This window comes from Dasypus novemcinctus, chromosome 12, assembly GCF_030445035.2.
Source record: "Dasypus novemcinctus isolate mDasNov1 chromosome 12, mDasNov1.1.hap2, whole genome shotgun sequence".
NCBI classification, from domain to species: Eukaryota; Metazoa; Chordata; class Mammalia; order Cingulata; family Dasypodidae; genus Dasypus; species Dasypus novemcinctus.
Genome location: NC_080684.1, coordinates 65,935,027 through 65,948,148, shown reverse-complemented (window position 1 = coordinate 65,948,148; position 13,122 = coordinate 65,935,027). Strand labels below are relative to the sequence as shown.

Below are 13,122 nucleotides of genomic sequence, written 5' to 3'. Positions count from 1 at the left end.
TCCAAACTTTACTTATAATCAACAGTACCTTTAGAGAGAAAGAGGAGGAGGAAGAGGAGGGAGGAGTGGGGAGGGAAGAGGAGGAGGAAGAGGAGGAACAAGAAATAAGAGGAGAAAAAGAGTAGGAGGAAGGAGGAGGAAAGAAGGAGGAAGATGAAGAAAAGAGAGAGAAGTGGAGGAGAGGAAGTGAGAGGAGGACAAACATGATCTTATTCTGTAACTCCCCATATTCAGTACATATTCTACATAGACTTTGACATAAGCCATTTTTTAATGAAGGACAAAATTCCTGTCATTAATAATAATTAAGGTATCAAATATATAAAGCACCATATATGACAGACTTATTTAATAAACCCATTTAAGTATAAATGGAACAAAGTTTTTTTAAAAACTCAAAACATGAAAACAAATTTGTATGTTATATGAAACAATACTACAAAAAATTCAGCCATGATGTATCAATACACATGAATATCCATGGTATAGCCCAAAACAAAGAAAGTGCAAATCCCACCCACCTAGCTGTCTCAGAGGCTTGATTAATGAAAAGGCTATTTCAGAAAAGCAGCTATTATAATCTCCATTTTCAACAGTTAAAATCAATAGTGCCTCTCTCACCGCAGGTTTCAAAGATGAACCAAACCAGAGAAAGCAATGCATACTCACAAATTATAAAGCATGTCAGCCATGTTGCTGCGGTAGTACAAAGCATTTCTATAGGCGCTTTCAGCTTCAGAGATTTTGCTCTGACTCTTGAGAACATTTCCAAGGTTACCCCATGCTGCCAAGAAGAGAAAGAAGCATTCAGACTAAGGCGCAATCCAATTAAATGTGACATAATATCAGTCCATCAAGAAGTATCACAGGGAGATAAAAACTTCATAAAACATTTTTTAAAAAGGAAAATTTATTTCCCTTATACTTTAACATTTCATTAAACCAGAAGATTCCATAAAATCAAAGCCTATAAATATTTAAAGCAATTATTATATCTCAAAGTTGATACACATATACAGTTCATCATAAGGCCAAGAACAATGTTTTCTTAAGATCACCTACAAAGACTTCAGGCTCTTTCAAATTTCAGTAGGGGTCTTCATTGCCTGAAATTACTGTCTACTTACTGGACAAGAAACTGCAAGAAATCATCATAAAATAAACAAAAGTTTCATTCAAGTACGAAAAAGCTGATAAATGACACAGAAGAACTGAAGATGAAATACAAGGTAACTAAACAAAATCAAAGCTCTAAAGAGGCTTAACAGTCATCAGAACATATTAGTAAAATTATGCTTTTCTAAACAGTTAAGTATATGTTTAATATGTAGAGTTATTTAGATATAATGTTCTTATACAACCTCCCTACTAATAAGCTCATTTGCAGGGATATCAGGATCTACACACATAATGATGTTGAAAAATCTCTATTTTATATACACTATTTATATTTCTCTCCAAATAATCCTGATTCCACATTACAAAAAAAAAAAAGAGTAAAAAATACAGCATCAACAACTCCCCACATAGCATTGCTTTCAACATTTAGTCCTCAAACTTGGCTGTTCCTCTTGCCTGCTCTGCCTTCTCCGAGGAAATGGAGTTTCAAGACCTGACACCAAAGTCCCTGCCAATAAGATGATGGAGAAGAGAAGAAGGCAATTGTCTTGTATATGTCAAGATATATCTATTTGGGCAATTACTTACTGCACCTGAAGGATGAAAGGGGGTCATAACATATAATAAGTTCAAGATGTAGGCTCTTTCAATCTCATAATTGTCTGTGGGCTTGTAGGTAATTTAATATGCCTATAACTCAGCTTATTCATCTATAAAATGTAAAAAAATAATTACAATCTTATGGTTTTGTGATGAGGATTAAATGAGTTCATATATGAACTTAGGACAATGCTTGAACAGGATAAACAATCAAAGTTTGCTATTATCTTGAATACTATTTTGATTGATGCTGTTTGCAGTGTATAAGACTAAAGCATTGCTTATAGAAATATTATATACAGTACGTTTTATGCCCTAGTAGTACCTACAGAAAATAGTAATCTTTCATATTCAGAAATTCACATATTTCTTTTTCCCTCTGATGGAAGGCAGAGGGAACAACGAAAACTCACAATTATTCAGCACCCAATGGTGACACATACTGCACCAGGCACCTGACATACATCATCTCATTGAGATCTCACCACACTTGTGCCCATTAAACGTCATGACCAAATATGGATGACAAAATAGACTCAAGAATGACGTTAATATTCAAGTAATAGAGAAGGGATTCCAAAACAAAGCTGGCTGTTTCCAAACTTTTTCCACCCTCTACCAACATTTTCATATCATGTTTTATCCTTTGCTGCAAACCAACATGCATGTCCTATGAATTAGTCCTGACATTATGAGTCATTAGAAAATTGAGCCCTTAAATTGAAGGATAAAATAGTTTAAAGTAACTTCCAATAAACTACTAAATTCAAGATAAGAAATACAAAGTAGGAAATTTAAAAATAAAATAAATAATAGGCACAATACTATAGACAATTATATATCTAGCTTCCCACCACCCAAATTAATAAAATACAGTTCTATTGGCACTTCTAATACCTAGGCTATCCCCCTAAAGGTCCTGGAAAAAAAAAAAAAACAGTTCTGTCTCAAACGTAGGATTAGTAACTGAATACATATTTACATATTAATAAGTTCATTGGAATCACTCCAGAGAAATGTATCCAAATATTAACATAAGCACCAGAAAAACCTTATTTTAATGTTATCCCATCTAAACCATAGTCCTGCAAAACAGGATCTGAAGGACACATTATAAAAAGGACTTATTTCCTTGAATATTTTAGGGCATATTTCCAGAGAAACAATTGACATTTTCAGATACTTGTATCTCAATTTAAAAATAACAGGTATTTCTCTAAGTAATAGTCAATGGACATATAACTATGATTAAACAATATTTTTACTCACTTGATTATTTATATTCATAAATGTGTTTATTCATTAAACACATATTTCTTAAGCATAGATTTTGTGCCTGGAACTTTATTAGAGGCTGAATACCTAGTCTTGACCAAAACAGTTAAGGCCCACCCATAAGAAACTTATGATGGACGGAGGTGAGGGGAGAGGTGTGGAAAGTAGATTTTACACAATAAAATATATGAATTAACTTCAGAGTGATAAGTGCTACAAAAACAAAACAAAACAGAGTAAGGTAGATTTTATAAGGCTAATTTAGACACAGATGTCCTAAAGATAAGGAAATGGGTGATACTTGAGATCTAAAGTGTAGTCAGTCATGCCAAGACTGGCGATTCCAGGTTAAGGGGAATAGTTAGAACAAAGGATGTGAGGTTAGATGAGCTAGGTGTTTTCGAGGAATGAAATGGCTAATGAGATAGATACTGTATGATGCAATTTATAGGAAATAGCTAGAATATGCAAACTCATAGACAAAAAGTGGAGTAGGGGTTCCCAGAGGTGACCAGGATGGATATGGGTAGTTAATGCATAATGGGTATAGGGTCACTGTTTGAGGTGATAGGAAATTTTCAGTAATGGATAAGAGTAGCACAACATGTGAATATGATTAATGACTTGAATTTTATGCTTAAGAGTAGCTGAGATGGGAAATTTTATGTTGTCTATGTATTACCACAATTAAAAAGAGAGACTAGGGAAGTGGATGTGGCTTAAGTGATAAGGCCTCTCTTACCATATGGGGGGACCCAGTTCAATCCCTGGGGCCTCCTGATGCAACAAGAAGAGGAGAAAGCATGCCTGCACAGCAAGCTGAGTGCTCACATGGTGAGCTGAGTGCCCACGTGAGTGACCACATGAGTGCCCATGTGATGAGCTGAGTGCCTGCACCAGTGCCCATGTGAGAGCAGAGTGCCCATGCAAGTGCCTGCCTAGCAAGCCCAGTGCTCACACGGTGAGCCAGTGCCTGCAAAAGTGAGTCACGCAGCAAGATGATGATGCAACAAAAGAGAGATGAAGGGGAGAGTCAAGGTGAAGCGCCACAGAGACCAGGAACTCAGGTGGTGCAACTGACAGGAAAACTCTCTCCATAACAGAGGTCCCCAAGATTGAAAACCAGTGGATCCTAGAGGAGAAAATGAGAAAACAAAACAAAGCAAAACAAAAAAAACAGAGAGAGAGAGAGAGAGAGAGAACAGAGAGACAATGACAGTTAAATATAACACATGGTCTTGGACTGATCTAATTATAGAGGAGAAAATGTTCAAAAGGACATTATAAATGAGACAATTTAAAATTGGACTATGCTTTCTGTCAATGCCAAATTTCTAAACTTGATAACTGTATTCAACGTTGTTAGATAAATGAGTACCCTTTTCCTTAGAAAATAAACATGGAAGCATTAACTAGTAAAGGAGCATGATGCGCACAACCTACTCTCAAAAATGTTTAGAAAATAGGTAAGATGATAACATATAGATAGATAGAGGAAAGAGAGAGAGAGAAAAGGAGGGAAAGAGGGAGGGAGGGAGGGAGGAAGGAAGGAAGGAGAGAAAAGCAAAAAAAGAAAGAGGCAAAATATTAAAAGTTAATAAGTTGTTAAAACTGGGTATCTGGTAAATTGGAGTTCTCTTTAATTATGTGCACTATTTTTGCAACTTTACTAAAACTTTCAAATTGTTCCAAAATAAGACCTTTTAAAACATAGAGGATGTAGTGATCTGGGTGGCTTGAAAATAAAAGAAGGCCAAGATGAAGTCACAGGTAGGCAAAGATCCAATCATACAGGGATTGGTGGGCTACAATAAGAAGTCAGGGAGTTATTTTGTTTGGAATGGGTGTGGGAAGATTTTCAGAGAGGGTGTTCTGTGATATAATTTATATTTTTAAAAGAGCACTTGTGGAGAAGGGACTCACTACAAGGGAACAAAAGGAGCAGTAAGAAACCAGTCAGAAGGTAAGTATAGTAATTCAAGTGGCACATTGGGATGACTTCTACCAGGATGAGCAGCATTAGAGACAGTTATTTCAAAGTGAGCAAACAACTAAGAAATTTTAATTCCTGAGCAAGGCTAACTGCAATAACAGCACCATGCGAAACTAAGTTTCCTACTTGTTAGTCTAAATGGAAATCCCTTACATCTTAATTATTAAGTTATTACTCAGTGTGCCTAGGGAAAGAAAAAGAAAATTCCCATTGTAAGCATACAGTTTTTTTTTAAATTGTAAATGCTTATGATGAGAAATTTAAAAAAGAACAGCCTTTGATTCCAAAATTGATCTGACATGCATAACCAAGCCATGTTGTTCTCATATGCACATAAACACTCTTATAGAATACAAGAGTAACCAGATAAGGTTACTGTGAGACCATGATAAAATGAGACAATGCAAGCCTACTTCATAATTTTTTATAAACACAGACCAAATAAGGTCACTGTATAACCCACAAAATACCAAACATCCCCTTCTTTTACTTAATAAATTACTTTCATATCCAATCATAGAAATTGTCCCAGCATCCAATCCTTAGATCAAAACCAAATCCTGGTTTCTTAGATCAAACCAAAGTCCAAAGTCCAAATGATACCATAGGAGACCTATAATCAGGCATCCCAAAAAGTTACCCATAATGAAGTGTTCTATCACTGCAACAATTAATTAAAACAACCTCTTTTACAACAAGTGTGTTCCAAGTGGTCTTTGGCTAAAGAGCACTGACAAAAGTATTTCATCCATCATACACAAATATAAATACAATTCCTCTAAAAATCCCTTCTATATATAATCAATTCTCAACATTACATATATCAACCTAGATTGTGGATGTTAATGTAAGAGCTGTCAAAATTAAAACTAAAGACTTCCAGGAAAATGGCATTGGAGTAGGCAGGCATGGCTCAATGCACAAAAACAATGGGGAAAGGACAAAAAGTAGTCTGAGGTTCCTGCTTAGGGGGTCAGCAGACCAGGACAGTTCCGCACAACCAAAGTAGGGCAGAGAGAGATAAAGAAGATGAAACAACACCCATGAGTTACCCCCACGTGGGCTTAAAATGGTACGCATCCCCCATCCTCGAGACGTGCAGCCTGGATAAATCCTATGGCTCACTGCAGCCAACTGAGGGGAACAAATGTCTTCCTCCCTGGGAAAAGGGAGGATGCCAGAGGGCAGTGTGGATTCTCTTCAGTGAATTAAGCCAGCAGAACCCACTTTCAACCTCAACTTTGGCCAGACCAGAATCACTTGCAAGTGGAGGATGAAACAGGTACCTCCGTGGAAAGATTTAGATGAGTAGCACTATCTGCTGGACATGCAGGACTGCAAGGAAAAAAAAGCACTGCTTTTTGGTCTCTCCTGTCCCAAATCCCAAAGAGAAGATCTGCTCCCTATGAGTGAGTATCTGGCCTGATTTTGATAACTTAAGCTAGACAATTTTAATTTAATTTAATTTAATTTAATTTTTTTAGATACTAGGGTCAAGGACTGAACCTGGGATTTCTTATGTAGGAAACTGGCACTCAACCACTAGCCACACTGACTCCCCTGAGTTGGCTTTTTTCCTTTGTTTGTTTGTTGTTTGTTTTGTTGTTTTTAGGAGGCACTAGGAACTAAAACTGGGACCTACCATGTAGAAAGCAGACATTCAACCACTTCAGCTACATCTACTCCCTGGCAATTTTAAAGACTCTGAATAAGTAGAACCAAAAATAAAGACGAATTGTGAAAGAAAATCGCTAAAAAAGAAAGAGAAAACTGACAGAGTAAATTTACCAACATAGTCAGATGGCTGACATCAGCAAAAAATTATAAGCCACACTAAGAAATAGGAAAAGATGAAACAGTGGAGGAACAAATCATGTATCCTGAGAAGATACAGGATTTAAGAAAACTAATCAAGGATAATCACACAAATCTCCTACATCAGTTCAAGGAGTAGAAGGAAAACATGGCTAAAGAGATAAAGGATATTAAGAAAACACAGGATGAGCATAAAGAATAATTTGAAAGCCTACCAAAAAAAAGTAACAGAGTTTATGGGAAGGAAAGATGCAATGGATGTGATTAAAAATACATTAGAGAAAAACCAGCAAGATGGCAGTGGAGTAAGGAGCTCCTAGAGTCAGATCCTGCTACAAGGCTGTTAGTAAACACCCAGAGCTATCTGGAGCTAGGTAAAGCACCTGTTTGGGGGCTCCATGAGACCAGAAGAGCATCCTGCCACATCCTTGAAGGAATGGAAGGAGGAGATTGCTCATCTGCAGAGAAGACTCATAAGTAGAGTGCTCCATGCCACAGAGGCCAGTGCCTATCCTCCAATGGAGGCACAGGCACCTCAGGAGCTGTTCCACAGCTAGAATTGAAAGCTCCACTTCCCCAAAACAGGGGAGGAAAAGACAGTTGGGCACCAATTTCAGCTACTGATGAGTAAATCTAGCAGGCTAAAGTATAATACTAAGAACAGCTAAAGTTTGAACCTGTCCAAGTCAGCAAGAGGCCAGGAGCCACTATCTTAACTCTGCACCTGGCACGAGAGGAAGCGGGGAAGAGGAATGAAAATCCCAGCGCTAGTGGGGACCGGCTTCTTTCCATCAAGATCAGACTGCAGCTCTAGCCTAGGCCAAAGCCCCACTTCCAGCAGGGAGGAAGCTGGGGAGACCTGTGCCAGCCTTTCCAGGAATTACCAGCCAGCTGGTAATTATCCTATTCTGGAGGTGCAAAGTGCCCCAGGAGCTATTCTGTGGCTGGAATTTGAAGCTCCATTTCTCAAAAACAGGGGAGGAAGAGATGGTTGACCACCGATTTTGGCTACTGATTAGTAGACTCTGCTGGCTAAGGTATAACCCTAGGAACAGCTAAAGTTTAAACCTGTCCAAGTCAAAAACAGGCCAGTGGCCACCATTTTGACTCCGCCCCCAGTTAGGAACTGGTTTCTTTCTCCCAGATTGGCTTGCAGCCCTAGCCTAGGCTTCAGTCCCACCTCTGGCAGGGAGGAGGCGGCAGGCCCTGCACCAGCCTATCCAGGTAACTGCATGTACTTTTGACTGGCACAGATTGAATAATCAAAAGTCTACTGGGGCAACTGCCATCATCTTGGACCCGCACTGCATAGACTGCTGCCCAAACCTGCAGCTCCATCCTCACCCCAAGCAGGGAAAAAAGGGGCATAAAGTTTCATCAGTCTCTCTGGGCAACCATAGTCGAGGCCTGCATGACTTGGATTATTTCACACAGCTGTGACTCTGCCCCTACTCCTGGCAAAGCAGCTTCATTTTTCCCTGGGGCAATGAGGGTAGCTTGAGCTTCCACAGCTTATAGCACCAACTACATCATTGGCCCCTACTATACAACCAGCAAGGGAAAAAGAGCAGGAAGCCCTGGAACTAAAGAGAAAAACTGCACCCAGAATAGATGCTCTAGTAATCCAGATGCAATGACACCAACAAAAATCTACAATCCACACCAAGAAACAGGAAGATATGGCCCACTTAAAGGAACAAGATAAGCCTCCAGATGACATAAAGGAGTTGAGACAACTAATCACAGATATTCAAACAAATCTCCTTAATAAATTCAATGAGATGGCTAAAGAGGTTAAGGATATTAAGAAGACACTGGATGAGCACAAAGAAGAATTTGAAAGCATGCATAGAAAAATAGCAGATCTTATAAAAATGAAAGTCACAATAAATAAAATTAAAAAAACATTGGAGTCATATAATAACTTGAGGAGGCAGAAGAAAAGATTGTTAAATTTGAAGAAATAGCATCTGAAAGTAAACATATAAAAGAACAGATGAAGAAAAGAATGGAAATAATTGAACAAAGTCTCGGAACTAAATGACAGCAGAATATGTGCACACATACATGTCAGGGGTATTTCAGAAGGAGAACAGAAGGGAAAAGGGGCAGAAGGAATATCTGAAGAAATAATGATAGAAAATTTCCCAACCCTTTTGAAGGACACAGATATCCATATCCAAGAAGCACAATGTACTCACATCCAAAAAAATCTGAATAGACCAACTCTGAGACACATTCTAATCAAAATGTCAAATGCCAAAGACAAAGAGACAATTCTGAAAACAGCAAGAGAAAAACAATGCATAATATATAAGGGATACCTAATAAGAGTAAGTGCTGATTTCTCACCAGGAACCATGGAGGCAAGAAGACAGTGATACGATATGTTTAATATACTACAAGAGAAAAACTTCCAGCCAAGAATTTTATATTCAGCAAGATTACCTTTCAAAAATGAGGGTGAGATTAGAATATTCACAGATGAACAGAAACTGAGAGAATTTCTAACCAAGAGACCAGACTTTCAGGAAATACTGAAGGGTGTGGTAGAGCCTGAAAAGAAAAGACAGGTGAGAGAGGCCTGTAAGAGAGTCTAGATATGAAGATTATATCAATAAAAGAAACTAAAAGGTCAAAAGAATGCTGAAAATAAAATATGACAGCTAAAACTCAAACAATCAGGAATAAACTTAACCAATGATATAAAGCGCTTGTATTCAGAAAACTGCAACTCAATGTTAAAAGAAAGAAAAAAAGATCAAAATAACTGGAAGAACATTCCATGCTCACAAATTGGAAGACTAAATAACATTAAGATGTCAAGTCTACTCAAAATTTGATACACAGATTCAATGCAATCACAATAAAAATTTCATGAGCATTTTTTTAACTTGAAAACACAATTATCAAATTTATTTGTAAGAGTAAGGGGTCCTGAACAGCTAGAAACACCTTAAAAACGAAAAGCAAACCTTCATCTCCAGACTTTAAATCATATTACCTAGCTATAGTTGTAAAAACAGCATGGTGCCAGCATAAAGACAGACACACAGACTAATGGAACCAAACTGATGGTTCAGAAACAGACCCTCACATGTATGGTCAAGTGATTTTTGACAAGCCTGTCAAACCCACACAGCTTGGGCAGAACAGTCCATTTAACAAATGGTGCTGAAAAAACTGGATATCCATAGCCAAAAGAAGGAAAGAGGACCCCTATCTCATACCTTATCTAAAAATTAACTCAAAATGGATCAAAAACCAAAAAAGAAAAGAAAAGCAAGAACCATAAAGCTTCTAGAAGAAACTGTAGGAAAATATCTTCAAGAACCGATAGTAGGTGGTAGATTCTTAAAAAAGGTAAGAGGAGAACTGAGAAGGACTACTGATGTTTAATGTATGTAGAAGTTTTAAATAGCTTTACTCTAAAAGTGTGGAAATGTATAGAATGGATAGTAACAAATAGTGAGTAACAGCTAGCTTATAAATGAGGATGTGGCTTAAAATGGTAGTCCAGGTATGTAAATGCCAATTGACAGAATGCTAGAGAATAATGAGAACTGAATAGCATAGTAAACCAAGAGATGGATGAGAATTGTGGCTGATGGCACAGATGCAAGAGTGTCCTTTGTGAGCTAGAGCAAATGAACATCACTACTGCAGGGTGGTGGGAATATGGAGAAGCATGGGGAAAATACAACTGGAGTGACCTATGGACTGTGGTTAGCAGTCATAATATAATATTCTTGCATCTATGGCAAAGATGTACTGCATTGATAATGAGGCAGTCTGGAAAACATGTGCCAAATGTATACTATGGATGTGGTTAACAGTCAGATGATAATATCTGTAAAAAATGTTCCATCACAGTATGGTGTGTTGATAGAGGGGTATTGTTTGGAAATTCTGCACATGTACATGATTGTTTTTTAAGTTTACAACTTCTGTCATAAAAATATATATTTAAAAAATAATAATAGGGTGTATTAAGGGGGATACACCAAATATAAGATAAGGACTATAATTAGTAGTAAGATTTTGAAAATACTCTTTGATAATTTGTAACAAACATCTCACGACAATGCAAGGTGTTGGTGGAGGGTTTATGTATGGGACCCCTGTATGATGTTATGCATGTTTGCTTTGTAAGTTCACAACTTTTATTATACACTTATTGTTTACATACGTGCATATATAAATGATATAAAGATAATAAGTATAGGGTGGGTTGGGGAAAATACTTTGGCTAGTAGTAATATTTTGACAATGCTCTTTAATCACTAGGTAAAAATGTTTAACAACAATGCAAGGTATTGGTGGTAGGGTGAATTATGGGAGTCCTGTATGATGTTCTGTATGTTTGTTTTGTAGGTTCACAACTATTACTATACACTTATTGTTTATGTATTTTTATGTATGAGTGATATACTTCAACAAATTTTTAAAAAAATTTGTTACCCCGCCCCCCCCCAAAAAAAAAAAAACATTAGAGGCATATAACAGCAGATTTGAACTGATGCAATACAGAATTAGTGATACCAAGGACAGGTATCTCAACTTGAAAAGACAGAACAGAAAGAGAAAATAATGGAAAAAATAGAACAAAATCTCAGGGAATTTAATGACAACACGAAATGCACAAACATATACAATATCAATGTCCCAGAAGGAGAAGAGAATGGAAAAGGGGCAACAAGAATATGTGAGGAAATAATGACTGAAAACTTCCCAACCCTTATGAAAGACATAAAAATCAATATTCAAGGACAACACACCTTAAACAGGAAAAAATCCAAATAGTCTTAACTGAGGTGCATATTATCAGAATGACAAATATCAAGAGAGGATTCTGAAAGCAGCAAGAGAAAAGCAAAGCACGAAATACAAAGGAACCTCAATAAGACAAAGTGCTGAACCTTCATCAGGAGAGTGAGAAGAAAGTGATATGATGTATTTAAGGTAAGAAAGAGAAAAACCGTCAGCCAAGAACTCTACATCCAGCAAAACTATCCTTCAAAAATATAGCTGAGTATAAAGTCCTCACAGACAAACAAAGAAAAACTGAGAGTATGTTACCACAAGACCAAATTTATAAGAGACAATAAAGGGAGTACTACAACCTGAAAGTAAAAAAGAAAGCACACAAGACTTGGAGTAGAATGTATAAATGAAGATTATTAGGAAGGGTATATTAAAGGGTAAAAAGACATACTCCAGTAAGATATGACAACAGAAAGACAAATGATAAAATGAAATAAGTAATACCTTTACAGTAAGGACACCAAACGTTAATGGATTGAATTCTCCAATCAAAAGGCACAGACTGACAAAACAGATTTTTTTTTAAAAATGAGCCCTTTATATGCTCTCTGCAAGAGACTCACCTCAGACACAATCATGTAGAAAGTGAGAGGTTGGAAAAAGATATTCCACAGAAATAGTAACCAACAAAGAGCTGGAGTAGTGATACTATATTAATATCAGACAGAATAATATGATAAATGAACTAGACCTAACAGACATTTAGAGAGCATTAAACCACAAAACAGCAGGATATATATTCTTTTCAAGTGATCATGGATCTTTCTCCAGGACAGTCCAGGATAGTTGGGTCATAAAACTGGTCTCCATGTGCAGCTGGCCCATGCGCAGTGCTGATGCGCACAAGGAGTGCCGTGCCACACAGGGGTGTCCCCATGTAGGGGAGCCCCATGTGCAAGGAGTGTGCCCCGTAAGGAGAGCCGCCCATCGTGAAAGAAAGTGCAGCCTGCCCAGGAATGGCGCCGCACACACGGAGTGCTGACACAACAAAAAGAAATACAGATTCCTGTGCCGCTGACAACAATAGAAGCAGACAAAGATGACGCAGCAAATAGACACAGAGAACAGACAACCGGGGAGGAGAAGGGGAGAGAAATAAATAAATCTTAAAAAAAAAAAAAAAAAAAAAAAACAGGTCTCAGTAAACTTAAAAAGACAGAAATTTTACAAAACACTTTCTCTGATCATAATGGAAAAGCTAGAAACCAATAACAGATGGAAAAGGGGGAAATTCACAAATACATAGATTAAACAACACACTTTTAAATAATCAGTGGATCAAAGAATAAATTCAAAAGAATTCAGTAAATATCCTGAGATGAATGAAAATAAGAACCCAATATATCAAAACTTATGGGATACAGCGAAGGCAGTGGTGAGAGGGAAATTTATAGCCCTCAATGTTTACATGAAGAAGAAAGAGCTAAAATCAAAGACCTAACAGCACACCTGGAGGAACTAACTCTAGAAGAAATAGAAGACCTAAGAAAACCAAT

At 37.3% G+C, this 13,122-nt stretch overlaps 1 protein-coding gene across 4 annotated transcripts in view; it reads right to left on the bottom strand.

The window, feature by feature from the left end:
* The window catches only part of TMTC2 (transmembrane O-mannosyltransferase targeting cadherins 2), a 456,130-nt gene that overhangs the window by 196,923 nt on the left and 246,085 nt on the right, over positions 1–13,122 (bottom strand). For all 4 annotated transcript variants that reach the window (XM_004463553.4, XM_071218982.1, XM_058308504.2 and 1 more), the window contains one exon: positions 670–784. In XM_004463553.4, the coding sequence (XP_004463610.2) occupies positions 670–784 (115 nt within the window). The remainder of the gene's footprint in view (positions 1–669; positions 785–13,122) is intronic.